A 22,810-nucleotide genomic window follows, 5' to 3' on the forward strand; every position below is an offset into this window, starting at 1 on the left:
TAAAAATTGATCAACAAACACGCACAAGCAAGCGATTGCATAAAGAAGAAATTCAGCGTGAGCTTCGAAAAACAAGTAGAAAAGTTTGGGGATAAATGAAGAGATGTGCACATTGTGCCTTATCAGTGAAACCTCCAATTAGTCCGCAAAAAAATATGTCAAAGAAACTCTTGTATCTTGTATTTTATTTAGTTTGTGACAACATCAAATTTCAGACAGTATAGAAAAGCAGCATGATTTTTTCAGATAAGTTATTTTATTTTTTTTTTATTTTTTACTTTTTGAAGTCCAAATTCTTATTTTGGCAATTTACTTTTATTCAGTTTGTGACAACTTCAAATTTCTTACAGAATAAAAAAGATGAAGGATTTTTTCAGATAAGATATTTTTTCTCTTTTTTTACTTTTTAAAGTCCAAATTCTTATTCTGGCTATTTCCAGAGAACCTATCCCGGCGACTTATTCTAGGTTTTTGATTGGCTGGTCATATATTATGCTATGTTTCGCGTTGCTTTTGCCGAATACATTGCCGACTCAGGTATGAAGAGCCTGGCATCATGAATGTTAAAATTCACCTGATATTCACTTCGTGATATTCGATTTTGGCATTTCCCAGTTCAAGATAGTTTGAAATAAGGACTAGCCAACTTTCACAGACATAGGCGGTCTGTCATCCCGTGGGGGACATTTCAAAGTCAAGATTGGTTTATTTCAATTCGACTCGACTCAATTACACAACATTATTCAATTTCAATTCAATTTATTTTTCATTCTTCAACATAATACAAATAAGTACAAGATAAATTGATTCAATTTGAATAAAAGCATGAACAAAATTCAACATTGAGTAAATGATACATATTCAATAAGTGATTTAAATATAAATTAACACGCATAATAAATGATTACACAGATATAAAATGATAGCCATACAAATCGATACAAATAAATATACATTCTAAGCAGTATGACTGTACAGGAGAAATAGGTAACTGTATATAGTAAACACTTAACAATGTGGTAATTCTGTTATTCAACATGTTCAATAATGGTATATAATATACCATTATTGATTAACAGAATTAACTAATGGAGATCATTCTCCATTTCCCAATTCTAATTGTATTTATCTTTTTTTTTCTTTTTCTATTAAGTAAGTTGAGGGATCCACTAACATACAGGACTTGGTAAGTGTGGATCTCTCAAAAAAATTGTTAAAGATAAGAAAATATATTTATATTTAAAAGAAAAAATAAAGAATGGAGTAAAAATAAAGAATAAAGTTGATTTGATGGTTGATAAAAGAAATACCGAGATAAGGGGAGGAGAAAGACCGGCACTGTATCACTTTTTTTTTTTGGGGGGGGGGGATGGATCACCCCCTCCGGGTATGAAACTGAAAGGCGTGAATACTTAAGTGGAAAAGAAAAGAAATGAAAATGGCCTCGAGAGCTCGGTCAAGATGTGTTCAAGATCTACGTTAACATCACCATTTGTTATATGACATTTTTCGTCCCTTCTGGTTGGCCGACAGACTTTGCAGGATACACCCTCCCCCCTAAAAAAAAATCCTTTCTAGGAACGCTTCCCGGATCCGGACACTTTAGGAGCTCCAGTATCGACTGAACCTCTGGTCGCTGATTTTCGACACTTTCGTTGCTAACTGCTTAAAGTCACGTGCTGGTTTTAGCGGCCAAAGTGCTGAAAATCAACACTACAAAGTGAAAAAAAAAACATTATATATTCTTCTAAAATCCTGATATGAGCGTTTTACTTCTTAGAGTGGACGCTCATAGTTGTGTACGTTTTTTTTAATTTGGTAAGTTCAATGCCCTTTATCTCATTCCTTTAGGTTTAGGACCCCATTGGAAATAAGCCTTTCGGCTTTCATGGGCTATCCTGTCAAGGTATTCTTCAATTTCATTGTAATCTCTTGTGATATTCCTCACGAATAAAATCAATCAATCCTATTTTCAGATATTGTAGACCTGGTGGATGCTGAACCGGTCCATCTGATCCCCGAAACTACGTTGACCGTTCCCTTCTTTTTGAATGCTGCCGGAGGCATCTGGAAACAGAGCAGACTCATCGACTCAATGGCTTTCATCTGCAGCGACGTCATGCCGGAGCTAGAATCGATGGTGCCTGCGCTTAAATCTTACTTTGACCAGGCCGACTGGGATTACAACCAAGTTTGTGATCGGGTTCAGGAGGCAGCCAATAACCTGGCGGGATTCGATGCTGAAGGTTTCTGCAATGACATCACCCAAATGATCGTTAGCTTGTTCAGTGATGCGAGGAAACGGCGACAGGCAGTGGACCCTCCCACGCAGGACCCTCTGGAACTCATCAATGACATCACCAAGAGGCTGTACAACATCGACATCACCGATATGACTACCATCTGCCCAAACATAGGCCAGTTCCTGGACCGGTCCATTAACGATATCTATACGGAGATTGAGACAGAGTTGATGGTCGCCTATCTGCCGGAGGTATCTCCATTTCTGTGTGAAAATTGGAATAAGATGCTAGAATCCTACTTCCCGGGTGTCGAAAATGCTGATGAATACATCGAGTTGATCAACAATGGTGTTCGTATCGTAGTCCAACTTTTGGGGTACGACAGCAGGCAAGATCTTTGTGACAGAATTGGCGAGGTGCAGGGGCAGTCAGGTAAGGAGAGCTTGATCGGCGTTTTGTGCATGGTAGAGTGGTGTTAGCATTGAACTCACGATCTTGGGGCTGGGAATTCGAATCCCCACTTGGCCATTTTCCCCGCTTCTCCAGAAAAAAAGTCTTCGAGGAAATTTCGTCGGCTTTCACGGCGTTTGACGGAGTTCAGAACACGGTGAATGTATCTTAAATGTCCATCAAAATGACAGTGACCTCCTGGGAGGTCTTTGACAAACATTGGTGAACCGATAAAGCAGTTTATCCTAAATTTTTGAAGCGGACGAAAAATTGCAAAAATGTCGTTTGTTCAGAGGCAATGATGAAACTTTTTTTTATATACACCAAAGTTTGTCAACGGATTCCTGATTGTTCATTCATGTCATTGGCATCTGGTAATACACTTTCTATGTTCTTGACCCCTTCTCTGTTGGTACTGTGGTGTTAAAACTGACACCAGTTGGCAGAGGCGTCGATCCGGGGGGAGGGGGCAGGGGGCGATCGCCCCATCAATGAAAATATTGGGGGGGCAAACATATCATTTTGCCCCCCAATAATTCCGGATATGCATTAAAAAAAACAAGATTGTAATGTTCAACAAGCAAGATGGAGATACACAACTCGTTCTTTATTTAAAATCGTGCTCAAAATGTCCGCTTTTCAGATTGGAATATAAAAATTTTCAGCTCGCGCTTCGCGCTCGCATCATTTCTGTAGCAAAAACCCATACTTTTTATGATTAAATAGGTGAATGTAAATGTACCGTTTTCAGTTCTAAGCCTCAAAAGAACTCCTGCTCCGATTTGCAATCATCTTTTCTTGGATGTATATCTCGTTCTTTAGCAAAAAACGTCCATTAAACTGTCATTTTTTCAAATCGAAATATCAAAATTTTCAGCTCGGGCTTCGCGCTCGCATCTATTATTCTTTTAGATACAAATCTCAATCATTGGTACCAAAAATGCTTAGAATATTAAGTTTTTAGGTAAGAATATAAAGGAATTTCAGCTCACTCTCAGCACTCGTACATTTGTATCCTCCTCAGAGTTACTACAAACAGTCCTAACAGGCACGCTTTTCCTGTCAGTATGCTAAAAAAAAATTAGCTCGCGCTTCGCGCTCGCAGTAATTTGTTGATGAGTCTGTGTCTCATGAGTCATATATATACACACACACACACACACACACACACATATATATATATATATATATATATATATATATATATATGTGTGTGTGTGTGTGAGGGTGTGTGTGTGTATGTATATATATATATATATATATATCTATATATATATATATAATGTGTGTGTGGGGTGTTTTGTACGATCAAGCGCCTTTGGAACATTAATGATTTCCCCCCCCCCCCCATCTGAAAAATGGATCGACGTCCCTGCCAGTTGGTGTCTATAGAGGCCCACTTCCTAAGGTGTGTAAATTACATCCGAGAGATTGAACATTTACATCCTAAAGATTACATCTTATTACATCCTGGAGATCAATACTAACATCCTAGAGATTAACACCAAAGAGTGTAAATGTAACATGTAAGAGGCTGTAATAACACCTAAAGGTGTGTTAAACTAAATATGTCAATTTAACACCGGTGTGAAATGATTGGTATGGTCCTTTATGTACACCGGTTATTCACAGTTTTTGCGGTAATAAAACTGAAACATCAAAGGTTTCCTCTGTAATGGGTTGCCTCAGCCTAATGTTATAAGATGGAAAGCTGTGCTACGGAGTTCAGGTAGGAATTACTTAAAGGGGGTACTCCAAGCTGAAAATGAAATTTGATTTGAAGAAGTAAAGACAAATCTGACAAACCAAACACTGAAAACCTGATCAAAATTGGACGTAGAATAAGACAGCTTTGTTCTTTATTTGTCTATGTGTTTTTATTGATTAAAAAATATATACTTATTGCTTATTTCTAATTCTTATTCATCTTTTTTTTTTTACATTTTCTTAATTGATGCATACAAAGTGTAGGTCTATTTCATATTAGAATATGGTGCCCGTAATTTTTCATCTATTTTTTCATTCTTTATTTCCAGAGCAAGCAAGAAGGAACTTTGCTCAAGGAATCATCGAAAGTTCTTCGAGCATTTACGTCGACACAGCCCGGTGCTCCATGTTCGCAAACGACGTCATTGATGACGTCATTCAGCCGCTCTTTGACATCTTAGGGCTACCGATTAAAATCAGCGATTATACCATTTACCGTTACACTGGATATATGGGTGTAGAAGGGGTCTGTAGAGCCATCGAAACAGCTTTCACGGGTAAGTCTAATACCCGGTTGTTGTATGTTAACAGGGGCGGATCCAAGATTTACCATAGGGGGGGGGGGGCACATTGACAAGCCCCCCCCCCTTCCCCCTAAAAAAAGAGGTTTATCACTATTCAAGGGACCAGTTTCCCCAATGAAAAACATAGAGAAGCAAAGGAGTTATGACTACAATCAGAACCCCCTCTGTTGGCTCCTGGGGGCCGTTTCATAAAGCTGTTCGTAAGTTAAGAGCGACTTTAAGAACGACTGGTGATCCTTTCTTGTGCTTAACCATCGCCAGTGACTACATCATTTACCACAAGAAAGGGTCACCAGTCGTTCTTAAAGTCGCTCTTAACTTACGAACAGCTTTATGAAACACCCATCAGGGGACCCGTGCATGGCCCTGGAAAGCGGGCATGCTTGGGTGCGGAAGTACCCCTCAAGATTTTTTGTGGGGATGCCGAGTATGTTATACACCATAGGCAACACTCCCAAGAAATAAGATTGTTATGCTAAAATATTTAAATACGACCATTAATCATCTTATTTTGGAGCAAAAGCTTTTTTTCTTGTAATATTTTCTTTTTTAGCTTACGAACCAACACCCCCGATTCAAAATTTTCCAGGTCCACGGAGAACCTTTTCCGTTGTCTTCCCCCCAAAAAGGATCAGCACCAACTCCCCCCGCCCCGATCGACCACATCCTATGTGATAACAGGTTGTTCGTCCGGACTATATACAATATAGGCGGTCGTTTCAAGGAATTTGCGAGAAATAGTTCATAAAAAAGTCTTCATATGAACACGATGAAAATAATGTCGGGCAATAATTAGAAAAGTGTTCATTCATTCACAATGCTTGTGCATTGATTTTGCTGGCCTTAATTTGTGACATCCAAAGGCCAAAAAATGATGTGTTGTTTATCTGTGACCGGAATTCCCCGGATATCCGTACTGCCATCCGACTGACGAGAGTACATGTTGTTTAATTAATGACAAGGATATCCCAACAAAGAGGTGGATTGGAGTGAATAGAAAAAAAATCAGACAGGCTTCACTCCAACCCCCCCCCCCCCCCATCGAACTCGAATGTAAAACAAGTAAGTTTGACATTTCAATACAACGTTTGCTTATTTTCAGACGTAGGTTATTTGCACAACATCGGCGCTATACAAACATGACAAATAAGAGTCAATACTGGTGCAACGCACTAACTATCCTTTTTGCATTTAATATCTTTTTACGTGCCACAATAGGTTGCAACGAAGGCAATCCCACATATGAATATATCTTCTTTAAAGCATAAATTCAATCATTCATACTTTTAAGAATAGTTTATCGAATTTTGTTTGTATTGATAAAGGACAAAGTCAAGATATTTCATATCGAAATACTAAAAATCCTCTCAAATTGAGTGGATATCGCCATTGGTTCCTCATTTGCATGTACACCAGGGGCCTGTTTCATAAAGCTGTTCGTAAGTTAAGAGCGAATTTAAGAACGACTGGTGATCCTTTCTTGTGGTAAATGATGCTCACCATTACATGTTGATGATTATTCAGCGCGTAGGAAAGGATCACCAGTCGTTCTTAAAGTCGCTCTTAACTTACGGACAGCTTTATGAAACACCCACCCGGATGTGCATAAAGCTTGTTCGTTACAATAAATCTAATTTCCATATGTCATAATTTCCTTATTGTACATGAAATTGTAGCATACAGCTCGTAAGATTATTCCCTTTTCATTGAAAGTCGTGTTTTGTTTGGGCTGGACATTCCTGTAAATGAGTACCATAATCAGCTTATGTAGTGACGTAGTGAGTCAAAAAGCCTAATATGTAACGATAAACCTTCAACATTTTTGAAAAGCAGCTGGGATGAGGGGGGGGGGGGTATCAAGATACGGGATCGAATGTGATAACTGATTAATTTATCATATACCTGTATATGCTTGAGAAAATGTCCAAGGGGGACGTTTAATCAACATTTTTTTTTTCATCTGACAAGTCAGGTCTGAAGGCTTTAATTGATTCTGATTGGCTGAGAAGCAGCGTTACCATGGTAATTGTCTGGTAAACTCGATCCTGTCGATGAAACGTCCTGCAAGTCTGTTTAATGAAACACGCCCACGTGTTCTTAGAAGCTACTTATTAGCATGTATTATATGCAGAAGGCCTAGCGTCCTTTGGCAAAGCGTCAATCCACAATTTGCCACTCTCCACCCAGGTGTTAAATGGGTACCCGGTAGGATGCGAAAGCCTATGTAGTATGCCTAGCAATTGAGTCTTGGAACTCTTGTTGGAATGCTCCCCAGGGAGTGGAGAAGGTGCATATATTGTATGCGGGCATGCCAGGATCCGATGACCGGGGAAATAATATATCTGTAAAGCGCTTAGAGATGTCGTTCCGATGTTTTAAGCGCTATATAAATGCGGATTATTATTATCATATAGTGAAAACAATAAGCATTTTCTTTTGATTTGTTTGTTTTGTTTCAAGTGCTTTCTGTGAGTGAAGTAACGATGACGCTCAAAGCGGAGAGTATGAATGGAATACCACTCGAGTATACCGACGATCTAGCTGATAAAAATTCCAATCGCTTCCAGGAATTAGAAGAACTTTTCTGCGGAGTGGTAAGTTTATAGTATGATCACAAACAGGCCTATCTGAAAATACTATTTTATGACTTATCTTTTGGATTAAAAAAATGATTTTATTTTCATTTCCTTTGCTGTTTATGATTTGTTTTCATAACGTTTAAGTTCAGTTTCAATTAATTTTACTTTTACTTCAGTTTATTGTATAACATATATTGTGATATATATCATATCTAGTTTGATGTATTGATATCTTTATTTCAACTGATATTGGACGCATTTTTGTATCATGTGTACAAACTTAGTCTCGAACTAGGGCTTGATCTAGAATTAGACTATTTCATTCTTTTTATTTTCATTCATTGTTTTTTCTTGTTACGTTCGAAGACTCTCACTCTTCTTAATGATAATTGTATTAATTGTATTATTATTATCACTATCATTATAAGAGAGAAGATGATAATGAGCGATAACAATGTACCTATACTACAATACATCAGTACACTGAAGAAAAAAAAATATTGAGTAGAATTTATACCACCACGAGGGTAATTATGTGTCTAACCAATTTGTGGCAGTATTTCACCAATTCGGAAGCATATTGTCCAGTAAGACTACAATTAACAGCCATCATGATATCTTTAGAAAATGGCATAGCTTTTATCACACTGGATAAATAAAAATGCCAGGGGAATGCCCAATGTTGGTTGGGCACATGTGAAAAATGATGTATAACTTGATAGGTTTGAAACAAATTCGACCGAGCTATTGCAACTATTCTGAGCGAGAATGATAACAATCGTAACACTTCATACACAGCAAAAACTGTGGTGTCAACCGGTGTACATAGAGGACCACACCAGTTATTTTACACTAGTGTTAAATTGGTGATGTTAGTTTTACACCTATAGGTGTTATTACAACAGCCTTTGGTTGTTACATTTACACTCTTTGGTGTCATGTTTAATCTCTAGGGTGTAATTTTAATACCTCAGGGTGTGGTCCTCTATTAACACCAATTGGTGTCAGTTTTAACACCACAGTTCTTACAGTGTACCATCTTATCCGCTTCCTTAAACAATTTCAAGATCCTCTGGATCGAAAGGGCAGAACACACGGGGAGTTCGGTTTATGCTAATTGTCATAATTCTGTTTACTGCTTCCAGACGACGAACTTTTTCACCCAGGAGCTCGGGGACGATCTGCGAGACATCACCTGCAGAGCTACCGCATTTCGACCGGGTAGCATCATCGCCGAGTTGCAATTTGAACTACATGCTATTTCGGAAGAGGCTGCGAATACACTTGCCGACGACGCGGTCGAGCTTGCATCCAGTGATAGTCTGACCATCTCTGGGGATGGGAATTCACTGACTCTTTCCGAGGTCCAAGTTACAAGTAAGCCCTTAGTCCTTTTTCCCATTTTGATACGTAGAATTGACTCCTAGTGATCAATGCACAGGTTTCAGGTAAGCCACCAGTCGGCCTGTGCCAATGCTTCCACTTTTCAAAACGGAACTTCCTGGAATTTACTCTGACAGTTCTTGGAATTTTACAAAATATCCTAGAATTTTCTGAACAGATCTTCAGTCTTCCAAAAGTTATAATTTTCTTCTATACAAACACAAAAAATCAAACATAGGGCCAAGTGCCGTAATTGAGCCAACAATTTTGAGGGGGCAAAACATGACGTACATGTAACGGGCAAAGTTTATAAAGAGTTGCGAGCGAGCAAATATTTTGACATTTTAATTAAAAAGATCCAATTTTATGATAGATTTTGACATAATATTCAGATAATATAATTTCATTCTCGAAAATGATATACTTCCTGGAAAAATTCCCGGAATTTCTCACTTCCTGGAATGATCCTGGAAAATAGCAAAACTTCCTGGAATTTCCTGGATTCCAGGAAGCACTGGCCTGTGCAGTCCCTTCTTGATAATATCCAACGAACGTAGTAGGCAGCAACACTGCCGTGTGTTGCCGCCCTCAACGGACATTGGTAATATTCATTAACTCTTTATGTATGATTTACAAGTTAAGTTACAGTTAGACATCAGTATGTTCTTCTAGAGATTTAATCAACATAATCTTGGCGGCAGTATAATTTAATAGAAAGGTTGCAATAACAGTGAAATGAACTTTTACCCATAAAGGCTTGCAGCATAATCATTCTGCCAATTATAGGTCAACTCTTACTAAACGAGTTGATTGCGTCGCATATTAGAGACGTTCAGAGACTGTTTCACTCAACGCATACAGAATAGTCAGGAGTATATTATGAAAAACTCGTCTAGCGCAGCCACTATGATATACTCTACGGCGCTTTGGTTACTCATATTGCTTGTAGTACACAATAAAAAATGATCTACTTAAACGCTTCCCAAAACAGATGTGTCTTCTATGATGTTTTGAAAGCAGGTACATATCAGTTCAATAGTTTCTGAGCTTCATAGCTAGATGCACAGTCTCCAAGAGTTGCCTTTGTTTAGAGTATAGGGTATGTTTTTCCAAAGGGAATCTATCCTCAGTACTTCGCAGGTTGTGTGAGGTCGCGATGGCATTTTCCAGAAAAGCAATTAAAGGTCCGATGTCACCAATTCCATCTTATTCTAGATACATATCTATTATTGGTTAGTTTTACTTGAAAAAAGACGAATTTGCCATCGGTTCCTGTGTACGACGAACCGATGTTTAATCATTCCATGTAAATGAACTTCAACGGGAACGCCGACTAAAATTTTCGATAGATTCGACCGAATGACCTGCCAATCATTGTAATGTCATCGAAGGCAGGTTTTCCAACCACGTGCAACCATAATAGGCACTTCACGCTCCAAACGTCAACAACACTCAGCAGTTTCCTTCCCTGACGTCATAATTGTCACGTGATATACGAAACCCAAATCGGGCTGAATTTTTGTGGGCGGGGTGAATTGGCTCAATTTTCAATATAAAACTGCCTTTGAACCTGATGTGGCACGTTTTTCGGGTAAAATTTTGATGGAATCGTAATTAGTAACCAAGCACTAAGCTAACGAATATATCGGCATGTTTGCTGTATTTCATGGGACCTTTAACGATAACTAGGGGCGTGGTCAATCAATGCTTTAGACACCAGCATCGTGTATGTAACCCTTTTCATTTATATCATTTCTATCAGCTGATGAAAGGCCAGGTGGACGTGGAGGTTTGAGTACTGGAGCCATCATTGGCATCGTCGTTGGCGTTTTGGTTGCCCTTATCATCGTCGTCGCCATCATCGCCTTCGCCATAAAGCAAACACACCGGCCAGCACATAACAAGTGGGTATTACGGAGAGGGACGGGTCTACAGTGGGGAGGGGGTTGTATGTGGGTAGGGGTGGTTGACCCAGTTGTGGATCTAACCAGGCACCCGTCTTCCAAAGAATACGATTGATCTTATCAATCGTAACTGTATGGAAATCCACTTAGAGTCATAATTTATTTCTACGGGAAATTTGCACAATGTCGTTTTCAAACAAACAGAAACACAGTGAAACTTTAAGATAATGAATGCATGAATATACATCATAGCTAGCAAATATTTTGAACAAACATGCATAACAGATGTTGACATTGCTGGCCGTCCATAGTTGCGATCGATCGGATCAGTCGCAACTCTTTTAAGACGGGGCCCAGGTTAAAGAAAATGCCCTCTTTGGAGCCGTATTGTGTTCGCACAATGGTCCGACTTCAACACGTTCAAAACTAGGACTGTCATTATTCCAGCTGGACCCGCGTCTCTTTACAGGTTGTGGTCTTCTTTGGAAATAGTGAGAAGGGGTGGGGGAGCGAATATGAAGAAGGAAAAGAGAGAGAAGGCGACGGAAGAAGGAAGATATTATATATTATGAAAATAATGCACGTATGTGCGTGCATGCAGGGCTAAATAACGAACGATGTACGAGAAGAGTCAATTAATGGATATACCGCACCTAGGTCGATCCGCATGCAGGACCGAGTGCGGTATATCCATTTGGCGAGTCGAACCATGGTCCATGGTCGAACACAGAGTTCATTATTTAGGTCCTCTATGCACAAGAATGCGTGCATTGTTCGTTTCATACACCCCCCCCCCCCCCATGTCACTGAATTGCCTCGAATGCTCTATTTTGATCTAAATTCTAGATAATTCTAGATAATCCAGACCTCGCACTATTCAGTACTCCGACGTCAGGGTGCAAGATAGTACATTTGGTATGACGTCAGAGTGCAGGATAGTACATTTTGGATACAATAGTGCAATTCGCTGAATATCGATCATGTGATCCGATTTAGACCAATCATATTGCGGAGCATTCTTGGGAGTTGTGTGATACAATATAAAACAAACCAACACGGGTCAGGCTTGTAGCCCTACCGCATAACACTAACTGTATTCAAATGAGAGTGCACAAGCATCATTTCCTTCAAACACACACCCACACACTCACCGAAATATCATAATGCCGCCATGATAACACCATCTAACAGTCTAATGGAGAGAAGATAGCAATTTGAAATTAAAGTCATTTTTGTTAAAATGGTACGTTATAAACGAACTTGCGGCAAACAGTCAAATCTTGTTGGTTTAATTGGCAAAGCCCCATCAGACGTGGGGGCTGTTTTAGTACATATACCGACATTTGGGTAGTCATGTTATTGGATCCTGTACAAACCTTGGGTACAAACTCATTTTGAAATCGTATCTACAACTTTCATTTATCTTTAATTGGGGAAAGCATTGCTTGTGCCGTGCCAGTAAATGTTATTTGCCTGTTATTTTTGCCACTACTCTATCTGTGTATAATATACATGTAGTAATCAGGGGAGTAGGGTAAGACAGGTCAATGGCCTTTCTGACTTCCTACATCCGCTACATTTTCTTTTCATTTCTTTTATATCTCTACACTTTTCATTGCTTATACTGTGATTTAGATTCTTTTACTCCTTTGTCGTTGTATCATATTATACTCGGTCGCATTTCATAAGTTGGGTATGCAAAAAGGGTGGCGTATGAACAATTTCCACACGGTGCCATGGATAAATTGTTGCTTCATCACAGTATCTTGACCAAATTTATTGAGTAGTATCTCATTTTGAAGCTAGCACTATAGGCTAAATATATTACTGTGAATTAGATCAATACAATATCAGGAACAAAAACTATAGCACATTAAGTTTGAAGTAATAGGGGTGGTGGAGCCGGTGGATGCGGTAAATGATAAAATATTAATTAAACGTAATTAACAACTTACTATAATATGTAATATGACTGTTATCCTCATATTTCTAGGCGTTTTAAAGCAGGGAACAACTAAATGTCATAAAAATTTGACAATTTTGAAAATGTGCAGCAATGGAATACATGTGTATGTCAGCTCTGATCTGCAACCTAATCAATTAGTAAACCGGAGAGATTTGATTAATTATCTAATTTGTAATCTTAATTTTTAGTACAAATGTTGTGTATCATTGCAACAAACATTTCTACCCATGATGTTGTGATTTTGCCAAGCATATAAATACAGTGACAGGTATTTTAGGGGCAAAAATGTGAAATTGAATACTGTTAATTAATTAGTATAATTAATATGCATACAATAATATACAATTATTAATTTTTTGGCACAGATTTAATTATTGATGTTTCAAGATTATAACTGCAATTTACTAGGGTGATCCAATGTTTCATTAAGTTTTGACACCATTTTATGTGCAGCAGGTCCAATTTGAGAAAAACACATTTCAAAATTCACATTTACATTGACGTCTATGTAATAATTAACTGTTATTTAGTCATTTTAAGGAAAAATAAAGGTATTCGAGACTTACAACTTTTCCATTATTTAGAGAATGGTAATAGCTATAACATATCACAAAATGATTTTTTTAGCCATTTTTACCCTGTTCGCGAAATTGGACCACCTCATGACATGCGACCACTTGTATATATGTTTGCATGTTTTTTAAAGGATGTCAAATAAATAAATTGAATTGAATTGGATTGAATTAATATTCCATCCTTTGTTTTGCATGATGCAGTGCCCCTGGTGGACGAGGTATCGGAATGCAGAATCCTGGATACACTACTGACGAGAAACCAAGATACGGTAAGTATCGATCACACTATCACGATCCCACTGCGCGTGAGAAAATGAATATTTCGATTCCCATAACGTACTCATGCCCGTCAAAATATGCACAGCAACAAAAAAGTGAGAACTAAATAGTAAATGAAAAACCCCTTAGAACCATTTTCCTCCATACTGAACAAAAGCACAAAATTTTAAAAATTGTAAATGTCAAAATATATATTTTTTAAAGACACATCTTTTGGAAATTACCGACGATATAATTATTGTGACAATATTTATCGCATTTTTGGGGGGGTTATTTTTTTCTTTAGAAAATCGATTTATATGAATTGTTGATTTTATTGTAATCAATATTTGATGCTTGTTTCACAAACCTGATCGTATAAAAGTTACACATGAGTATACACAACTTTCGGGGATTTTTAAGAGTCAAAATAAGGGTATGTATATCTAGGGTTGGTTTTGGGGTAGATCAAAATTTTCTGGCCAAGTCCCGTCCATGTATACACGTCTATTCCTGCTGCGACGAATGTATCATTGGGAGGTGCGTTTGCAATTTTTTTTACTTTCTACGCCTTGGGCACAGTTTTGTGAAAGGATGAACTCGTATAAGCCCATACCACTGGATCTTGATTTTTTTAATATGATTTATCTCAGTATAATAACGTAACAAATAAAATTTTCAAATCAACTAAAACAACATACATGTATATATAAACAAAGCGGAAATGTTCTGCTCGGAGTTGGTCCAATAACAATTCAAAAACAAATAAAAACTCCGTAATGAAAAGTATTTCACGAATTTTCGCCCAAATGAAATAGAAGATTAATTAATAATAGTAAGAAAATAAATAATAAAAAAAGATAATAATAATAATAATAATATGTCCATTTATATAGCGCAGTTACTATGTGCATATACTCAACTGCGCTTTGATACTTGGTATCATATTATTACCCCGGCTGTAGCTGAGCCGCCATATTAATAGGCGCTAAAGCGTTCAAGTAAAAATATTAAAAAAAAAAAAAAAATAAAAATAAAAAAAAAAAAAAAAAAAAAAAAAAAACGATTTAGTTGTTTGATGGTTCTGGCTCTCGTCTTTTAAAAAGATGGTCATTTTATTTCTTTTCATTTCATTTATTGACTTCCGTTTCACAATGTTGTACATAATGTGATAAATATAAAACATAATGTGAAGTAAAAAAAAGTTCGAATTCAAGTCATATCGTGTTTTAATGTAAAATTGGCAGGTATGTTCTTCATGATAACATCATTTAGGAAACAAAAAAATATATTTTCTTTTCACAGCTTAATCTGCATAGCTTCAGGTGTATTTCCAGCCTTGCAGTTTGGTAACCATGATGACGTGATTGGATAGAAGTCGGAGAAAAATGGATTTATAAAGGTCTTTCATCATTACTATCGGGAAAATTTTTAATTATTTCATGTTAATAATCTGTAAATCATGTTCTGTATTGGTTTTGCAATGGAGTCTTAATCTAAAGAATAATGTAGCATTTTACAATTATGTAACATGATAAAAGATATCAGATTTTTCAAATCAGTTTTCATCCTTATTTTGTACTATGTTACTTTTAATATAGTCTTAAAGATTTGATAGTGAATATTTTACACAGATTACAGTACTTTGTCGATTACTACTGGTTACTATCATATTTAACTCTTACTAGACGAGGCTTGAATATAACAACTTTATTCATAGCGTAAACATTGTATTTTTTACTTTTATTATACTTCTTCATTTTTACTATGTTATTTTGAGATTTAATAGGCCTTATTTACACAGATAACAGTACTTTAATAATTAATGATATTTAGGATCATACGCAGCTCCTATCTATAGGCTTTAAAGTATCAAGTTTATTGGTAATTATTTTATTTCATGCGTTGTTATCATCGTCATGATCGTAATGCACTATGTTATTTTATCGTTTTGACAAATATTATAGAACTTTGTAGAGTTGTACTGTTAAGTATTATATGAAGCCGTTTTAATACCAATATAGGCTGAATTATGTACTAGCATGATGATCGATATCTTAAAGAATATGTTTTCTTTTACTTTTTTTTTATACGTTTTCATCTGTACTATGTACTGTTATTTCATCTCCATGGAGATTTCGTAGGACTAATTTTGCACAGATTGCAGTACTTTATCGATACCAATTGATATCATATTCTGGTCATAATGACATAACTATATAGAAAATCCTTCTTTACCTTTATTTTCAAGATTGACAAAACTATGATGTTCATACTTGGCTGTATATATAGTTATGGTCTAGATATTGTTTTAGCAACACCCTTTTCGGCTTTCACTTTTTTGTTCAATGTGATAAAACCCTTTTAATAATTTGATCTTGGAAAATGTGCCTTTCTAAATGTATAGCCTACACTTGTCAAACTGCAGGGCGCCAATGTAAAGCAGTTTATGAAACTGAAAAGGATAACCCTGCAGTATAATACATAAAGAAAATAAAGAGAGAATCATTTTCATGATAAAACAGGAATGGTTTTAAATTCATGATAACGAGTAACCAAGAGTGTCTAATGAATATTGGTACGACTGCATGTATATCAGACTCTAGCCGCTTTAAAAAATAATCCAAGTAATATGTGAAGCAGAAAACTATGGTCAAACCATTTAGTTTTGCTACCTATCTCTTCGGTTACACTTCGTAATTCCGAAGGTTCTTTATTCCGAAGGATCGTCATTCCGAAACACGTAAATTGCCTATACCTTGATGTTCGTTAATCCGAAAACGTAAAAGGGTTCGTTAATCCGAACATTTGTGGCGTTATTACGAAGGTTCGATAATCCGAAAAGTTAACGAAATTAGGTCCGATGTTTCGAAGGTTCGTTAATCCGAAAACGAAATAAGGTTCGTTGACCCGAAGGTTCGTTAGTCCGAAAAAGAAATAAGGTTCGTTTATCATTTCGCTTTCGGACTAACGAACCTTCGGAATTACGAACCTTATTTCGTTTTCGGATGAACGAACCTTCGGAATAAACGAGCCTTCAGAATAACGAAGCTTCGGAATTACCAATGTATGCGATCTCTTCATGCATTCATATGAAGGGAAAGAATTGGGCGACCGAACGCGGGATCAGTGCCACATAACAATAAGTCATGATATCAATGTTGAAAATGCTCTTGTGATTTTTTCAGGGGGGGGGGTATTGCAGGGGACAGCGGACAACGCCCACAATTATGTTTATTTCAAGTGTTGAAGAGAAAGAAGAAAACTAGGGGGAAAAGTGAAGAAAGAATAAAGAAAAATACAAAAGAGGTATATAAAGACGTTTAACGTTTTATTACTCCTTTTGTTTTGAATACCTCGTTGTTATGCTTATGTAGTATTATTTTTTTTCTTATGTTTCTTTGTTTTTATGATGATCCTTCAATGTCAGGATTTTATATCCATAAACTTTTGAATTTGAATTTGGAATTCATTTTTATATAGAAAATTAGGTCGACTTGAATACCCCCCCCCCCTCCCCATTTCAAAATACCCTGGGCCGCTCCTGGTCTTTTTCATAATGATAATAATAACGTCCAATTTTACCCAGGGTAAACACTTCACTTCCGAAAACTGTTTCCCTAGCGGTCCAAGCGTAAGATGTCACGCAGTTTGTTTGTTTTTGTGATCATAAATGTGAAGATTTTTTACGATTTTTTTTCTTACATGCAATACTTAATCTAGAACTAATTCTGAAAAAATAAAAATAATAAAAAAAAATGTTTTTCTGCTGTACTTTGAAGATTTGCTGAGTGATCTGTCATTGTATTTAAAGTGTAAGTGTGTCCCAGAAAAAAGGAAACCATGTTTTAGGAGCGATGCCTTTTCGAGGGTGTTTTTTTTTTTTTTAAATTTGCCACTATATTAAAATGGGTCGATATGAGAACGACGACTCCCGTTCCATGTAAAATTCTAGTTCCCAAGCATAGGCGGATCCAGCGGTGGGGGCCGAGGCCCCCCCCCCCCTTATTGGCGGAGCAAAAAAAGGGGGAAAAGGAAAGAAGGAAAAAAAAGAGCTAAAAGAGAGGAGAAAAAAGAAAAGGAGTAAATAAAATAAGATGAGGGGAAGAATTGGAAAATAAAAAGAACCTTTCATGTCATTACATAAAATTTTCGCTCGCGCTTCGCGCTCGCATTCCCTGTTAGGTGATTTTCGTATCTTGTGCAATATGGAGTTTATATATCAAGTTTGGAAGTCAATATACAAAACATTTCATCTCGAAAATCGAACTTTCATTATTTTGTGTGATTTACAAATTGATTTTTAAAAAGTTTTGTAAAAAATGTCAGTTTAATGGTTGAATATTACCATTTTCTGCAACCATTCATCTTTGGATAATCATGAATAATATGCAAAAGAAGTCCCCATTTTCGAAATTTATGGAATACGGAAAAGAGAAGGAGGTGCTCACCTGAGACGTCGCAAAATAAAACGTAAAAAATCGCTAAAAGAAAGACAATAAGTGATGTGTATGCCATAACACACTTATGTGAAACTGAGTTACACTGAATTCAAAATAAGGATACATACCAGTATCTAAATTTGGATAAGTGATGGAGTCAAATAGTGTGTGTGTGTGTGTGTATGTGTACCTCCATCTCTCTCTGCCTCTATCCCTCTCTATGTTTAAGGTATATGATACCATGGATCTATCCATGATTATACCTTTTTGCTCTCCTCGTAAGACCAGGGGGGTGTTTCACAAAGATTTAAGTATGACTTAGGTCACACTTAAATGTCGACGCGTACATGATATGCAACGCGCAATCTTATTGATCAATACGCAGTAGTGCGCGTCCTCTTGGCATGATCTGACCAATGCTGTCATGCCTTTTATACTGCGCGCAACTAGACATTTAAGTGCGACTCTAAGTCATACTTAAATCTTTGTGAAACACCCCCCAGGGGGGTGTTTCATAAAGCTGTTCGTAAGTGCCAGAGTTGTGCGTAAGTGCCCTGAGTTGTGCGTAAGTGCCCAGAGTTGTGCGTAAGTACTCCGAGTTGTGCGTAAGGTTGTGCGTAAAGTCGTGCGTAAAGATACGAACAACTCGGTCCGTTTCATAAAGGTTTGAGTTGTGCGTAAGTCCAAAAAGTCATGCGTAACTTTACGATAGGTTTGGGCTGTTCTTAACTTCAAGAGGTTGTTCGTAAAGTTGTGCGTAAGTGCAGTCATAGTCATAGCAACAAAATGGCTGCAAGAAGGAGGAGGGTTTTCCTGCCAAGAGAGGATCCATTTGATGGCCTGGATGACAGGAAAATCAAGAAAGCTTATCGGTTTACGAGGAATGGGATCCTGCACATTGTAGACATCATAAGGGCAGACTTGGAGCACAGAACTCATCGAAATAGAGCATTGCCAGTGCTACTCCAAGTCTGCATTGCTCTAATGTACTATGCTGGGGGCACGTTGCTGTACCAAATCGCACGTGCCCACAAAGTGAGCAATGCTTCCGTGAGTAGGTGTATTCGGAATGTGACGTTGGCACTAGTTCGACGAAGAAGCGAGGTAGGCAGTGACCTTTTTTGACAATATTAAATTTTAAAATATACTCGCAGTTTGTGTGTTTAATTATCATGATTATGGGCAAAATAGAGCCAAATTCAGTTCATACATTACTGCTAATGACAATTTAACTAAGTTAGAATCTTAGATACCTTTGTATTTAATCAAATCATATTGACATTAATTATTCATTTAAATAGGGGCCTACTATTGCTAAGTAATATTAATTTATTCCTAGAATGGCTAGATCTAAGGCCATGTCCATACCCTCCTGAGCTGATGCCATTGCTCAATATTCCAAAACATAGATATTCTAGGTGTGGGCCAAACGTAAAATATTTACACGTCTACGATAGCGGGCCGATAGACTAGGCTTAAACTCGAGCTCTGACTGAGCTGAGCCGATCGTCTCCGTCATCCCGGCACCGCCGCTAGGGCTGGCGGAAGGGTACGTTCCCTATCGACAGTCCCACCTGCTAGAAAAGAAGTTAGAATAAAATACGAGTTCGACATGGGCTAGATCTCAGTGATGTTGAGAAGTATTTAAAACTTTAATTCACATTTTATTTCCGATACAGTTCATCAAATTCCCTACCGGAGCTGAGGCTGATCGGGTGAAGAATGATTTCTTCGTGATAGCAGGTTTCCCGAGTGTTTTGGGAGCTGTGGATTGCACGCACGTCGGCTTGAATTCTGCAGTTCTCGGGGAAAACGAAGCAATTTACGTGAACAGAAAGTTTCGGCACTCCATAAATGTGCAGATGGTTTGCGACGCAAAATACGTCATTACCAACGTCGTCGCAAGGTACTACTATTATTAATTTTACCATTGTTACTATTTTCATCACATTATTATAATTATCATTGAAAATTAATGAATGATACTCACAATAATGATAAAAATAGTAATAATGATAATAATAATAATAAAAATGATAATAATAATAATAACAATAATGATAATAATAATAATGATGATGATAATTTAGTAGTAGTATTTGAAGTATATAGCAGTGATTACTATAATAATTTTTGTCATATATCATCATTAATGATTATTAATGTTATCATTATTTAAATCAATATTACACTATAGTTGTTCAAACGGTTAACGGCACAGGGTGGCTGGTGTGTCAGCTATATTGAGAGCGTGCAAACGGAAATGTGGCCCACTTTATTCTAAAAAAAATTATCATCTAACACTTAATTTGTAAACATGCATTTTCTGTCATATAAACCCAACCCATCATATTTGTATTTAGGATTGACGACCCTTCCCCCCCCCCCTCATAAAAAATGGTTTGTTCCCTTGGCTTACACGAAGATGAAGCATATTCTTCTACTAGTACAATAGCCAACTAGAAAATGCTAATGTTCAGGGGGTTCAGAGAGGTATAAAACTTTGTTTTACAGGACAACTTTGATCAGAGAAAATAAAAATATTTCATATCTCATATAAAAAAAAGAAATAGCGAGTGGTTGGCATATCAGTTCCCTAACTTGCATACCGACCAGAATGTGCATTTCTTTTTAGCAGGATTTTGTGGTTTCCCCCTCAGTATACCTACTCCCCTGGGGCAGTAATTAAGATATTACCCAGGTAGTATTTTTTTCATTTCCTCATGAAAGAAAAATATAATTTGAAGTTAAATTATTGAAAAAAAAATTAACCATGTTGTATATTGGAGTATTTAACATGGTTTTAATTACAACATGGCTAAAAAGATTTTTTTCTGAATTACTTACTTATTAAACTTTTGAAAATTCATAAATTTCTTGTTTGTCCGATATACTGTTCACACTTTCCCATATCAATTTGTCTCATTTTTCTTTTTCTTCTACAACTTTTTTTATTTGTGTTGGATTCCCCTTGAAGCGAGTCTATTGTGCATTTGAATTTATCCAAAGCCTATCAATTGATTTATGTTTTCCAAGAAAAAAAAGTTGAATAAAAAAAAGTAGATATTAAAGAAAGAATGAATATCTTGAGCGGATTTTTAATCTATGCATTATGTCTGGTAAAAAAATGCATGCTATATTACATTCATACTGAAGAGGCAACCACAATATATGTTCATGAAGGAGTATGCTACTTTGTCATTTGCAGATGGCCCGGATCAGTCCATGATGCACGAATCCTTAACATGAGCCACCTTGGAGAGTTTCTGCAAAACAGAAGGGAAAGTGGTTATCTCTTGGGAGACAGTGGCTACCCCCTAAGACGATGGATTCAAACCCCATTTGGTCAAGACAAAGATGACACACCTGCGAAGAAAGCCTATAACAGGTATGTGGAATGTTATCAAGTAACCAATTTATCATGCATGATCGCCATTTATATATAAAATAAATTGACAAGTTTCTTGTAAAAGGATATCAACTTCCCAGCTAGATAACCATCCTAACAGTAATAAGTATAGAACTACCCTTATAGGCTTGCCTGAATTCAGCTATTCAAATATGTGAGAATTTTTAAAGGGGAATTCAGCCCTGGTCATAAAATGTTATGTTTGAAAGGAAAATGATAAATAAAACAGAGTAGTGAATGTTTGAAAGAAATCGGACAAGCAATGAGGAAATTAAGGCTGCTTTGAAATTGAGATCCGTTTTGTATATTTCAACTGCCAACCATGGGCAATCAAATTATGAAAAGGGGAAGGACTTCTTTCACATAGGCCATGTTATCAGGAATTTGTGATTTTCGCCAATCAAGTACCAATTCCCCTAGGGTACGTAGTAATCTAAATAGAACGTATATTGCTCAATCTTCATTAAAGAAAAAAACATTTTAAGTAAAACATTTTTCCAAAGAAATTACATTATAACTAATTGACTTATCGGCTTATCGGAGTACAGAGGAGAGTATTCATTGCATTAATGACATCATAATATATGCGGCCAATTTGAAGTCTACATGGGTATAGTGAATGCAATATAGATTTCTTGTTAGTCTGATATCAACTTGTCTGATTTTTCTTCTAAATGCAAGTTATTATTTGGATTTGGCCCCCCTTTAATTGTTTTAATGTCTTCATGAAATGTTTATCTTTATTTATTAAAATGCAGGGCACATGCACGGACACGATGTTTGATTGAAATGACGTTTGGACAGCTGAAAAACAAGTTCAGGTGCTTGAAGGGGCATGGGATGCAGATGGAACCAAGGAGAGTCTGTGATGTTGTTGTTGCATGTGCAGTCTTGTACAACATAGCTAAGTTATTAAATGAACCACCAGACGAAGAAGAAGAAGCGGATCAACAGCCTGAAAATGAAGAGGGAAGAAATGATGAAGTCAATGTGGAAGAAAATGATGATCATGAGTACCAGGTTGGCCAGATGGTACAAATGGATATTGTTAATGATTTCTTTACATAGTCTAATTCATATATATTTCTTTCAGACCAAGACCTGACCCAAACGTAAAATTGACAAATCATATACCGATTAAAAGCTTATAAACTACTGAATAAACAATGTACCGGTAATTTTTTTCACCACCGAGCAGTTGAATATTTTGCTTTAGAATAGCTCTAATTATTGTGCTTTTCATCGGCCTAAAAATTGTGAAGTAATGTTGTGATTAGGTTTGTACACATAAAAACTGAAATATTGTCAGT

General features: G+C 36.8%; 2 protein-coding genes across 6 annotated transcripts in view; both read left to right on the top strand.

The window, feature by feature from the left end:
- LOC121405818 overlaps positions 1 to 16,251 on the top strand; it is a 46,359-nt gene extending 30,108 nt beyond the window's left edge. For all 5 annotated transcript variants that reach the window (XM_041596777.1, XM_041596778.1, XM_041596776.1 and 2 more), the window contains exons 4-10: positions 1,977 to 2,675; positions 4,730 to 4,957; positions 7,445 to 7,578; positions 8,709 to 8,940; positions 10,709 to 10,850; positions 13,593 to 13,660; positions 14,955 to 16,251. In XM_041596777.1, coding sequence (XP_041452711.1) covers positions 1,977 to 2,675; positions 4,730 to 4,957; positions 7,445 to 7,578; positions 8,709 to 8,940; positions 10,709 to 10,850; positions 13,593 to 13,660; positions 14,955 to 14,959 — 1,508 coding nt within the window. In that variant the 3' untranslated portion in view covers positions 14,960 to 16,251. The remainder of the gene's footprint in view (positions 1 to 1,976; positions 2,676 to 4,729; positions 4,958 to 7,444; positions 7,579 to 8,708; positions 8,941 to 10,708; positions 10,851 to 13,592; positions 13,661 to 14,954) is intronic.
- Positions 16,252 to 18,598: 2,347 nt separating this feature from the next.
- On the top strand, positions 18,599 to 22,568 carry LOC121405983 (putative nuclease HARBI1). The gene is made up of 4 exons (XM_041596976.1): positions 18,599 to 19,195; positions 19,771 to 19,997; positions 21,300 to 21,479; positions 22,259 to 22,568. The coding sequence occupies exons 1-4, from the start codon at positions 18,878 to 18,880 to the stop codon at positions 22,566 to 22,568; spliced, it is 1,035 nt and encodes a 344-aa protein (XP_041452910.1). The 5' UTR covers positions 18,599 to 18,877.
- The last annotated feature ends 242 nt before the right edge of the window (positions 22,569 to 22,810 follow it).

The sequence above is a fragment of the Lytechinus variegatus genome, chromosome 19, assembly GCF_018143015.1.
Source record: "Lytechinus variegatus isolate NC3 chromosome 19, Lvar_3.0, whole genome shotgun sequence".
In the NCBI taxonomy this organism is placed as follows: Eukaryota; Metazoa; Echinodermata; class Echinoidea; order Temnopleuroida; family Toxopneustidae; genus Lytechinus; species Lytechinus variegatus.